We start from the raw sequence: 1,146 nt of genomic DNA, 5'->3' as shown, positions 1-1,146 counted from the left end.
AATAATAAACGTTTAATGGTTCACATTTATGTCCTATTGTATGCAATAATGCATACAGTTCAAATGACACAAACTGTAAAAAATATTTTCCAAGTACAATATCATGGAGATTATCAAGATCCAAGACTTTATGAAAAATTATCATCGACTCCACCCAAGTTAAAGTTTACAGAATCATTAACCATGACCTTAGGTAATATTAATTGGACTTTTATCGTCTTCTACATGTATCATAATAATTATGCCATCAATTTCCCACAACTACAGAGATTTATACCGAACTATCTAAATAGATCTAATAGATTAATAATATTGGTAGGCTCCATTTTGACAATAACTAATTCATCTCTTTATGCTGTTTTATTATGGAAAAAGGAACTTTTAACAATCAGAATCCTTTATAAGATCAACGATTTGAGTATTTATACAATTTTCCTCTTCTTAATATCATATTTCATATGGAATAATTTTGGTTTCATTTTATTACCAAGAAGAATTAACCGTAACGAACATTCAACTTCTTTACTAAAGGGTAATAAAAAGAGTAATAGTAATATTAATAATAATAATAATAATAATAATAATAATAGTAATAATAGTAACAATGGCAAGGATGATCAATTATCCTTTAATAATAAATTGAAGTTGATTTGGAATGACTATCATGAAACTATCCCCTTATTAATTTACAACTTCATCATGTTCGTACTATCATATATTTGTTCCATATGGTTCACCATAGAAAACTATTACAAATGTCGCTGGAAATATGATACCATTTATTTCCTTAAATTATTAATTACAGTAAATGTTTGGGGATTAATTGGCGTCCTAGAAAAAAGAGAAATTATGTTAAATAAAAGAACTGTATTAGGGAGGAAAATTAATAATGAAGATAAATATTTTTCAAACCCATTTATTGGATATTCTGATAACGTGACTTCTTCATCTGCTTCTTCCAGATCATCACAATCATTTAATCCAATTGATAATGAAAATGAATCAATTATCAATTCTAACAAAAAAAGGAATAATCTTTCGTTACCTCTGAAAGTATGGAAATCAGGAATCAAAAGAGCAAAAGATCATAGAAAAGCTCATAGAAAACATCTCATAAGAAAAAGGTTCTCAATGAACCATAATAAT

At 26.8% G+C, this 1,146-nt stretch overlaps 1 protein-coding gene across 1 annotated transcript in view; it reads left to right on the top strand.

Annotated features, from left to right (window-relative positions):
* The window catches only part of DFG16 (Dfg16p), a gene marked incomplete at both ends in the record, with an annotated part of 2,034 nt that overhangs the window by 663 nt on the left and 225 nt on the right, over positions 1–1,146 (top strand). The window contains one exon of the mRNA XM_003670603.1: positions 1–1,146. This exon is cut by the window's left edge and continues 663 nt beyond it; it is cut by the window's right edge and continues 225 nt beyond it. Coding sequence (XP_003670651.1) covers positions 1–1,146 — 1,146 coding nt within the window.

The sequence above is a fragment of the Naumovozyma dairenensis genome, chromosome 6 (assembly GCF_000227115.2).
Source record: "Naumovozyma dairenensis CBS 421 chromosome 6, complete genome".
Lineage (NCBI taxonomy): Eukaryota > Fungi > Ascomycota > Saccharomycetes > Saccharomycetales > Saccharomycetaceae > Naumovozyma > Naumovozyma dairenensis.
Note: the sequence above shows the minus strand (reverse complement) of the source record. Positions and strands in the feature narration are given on the sequence as shown.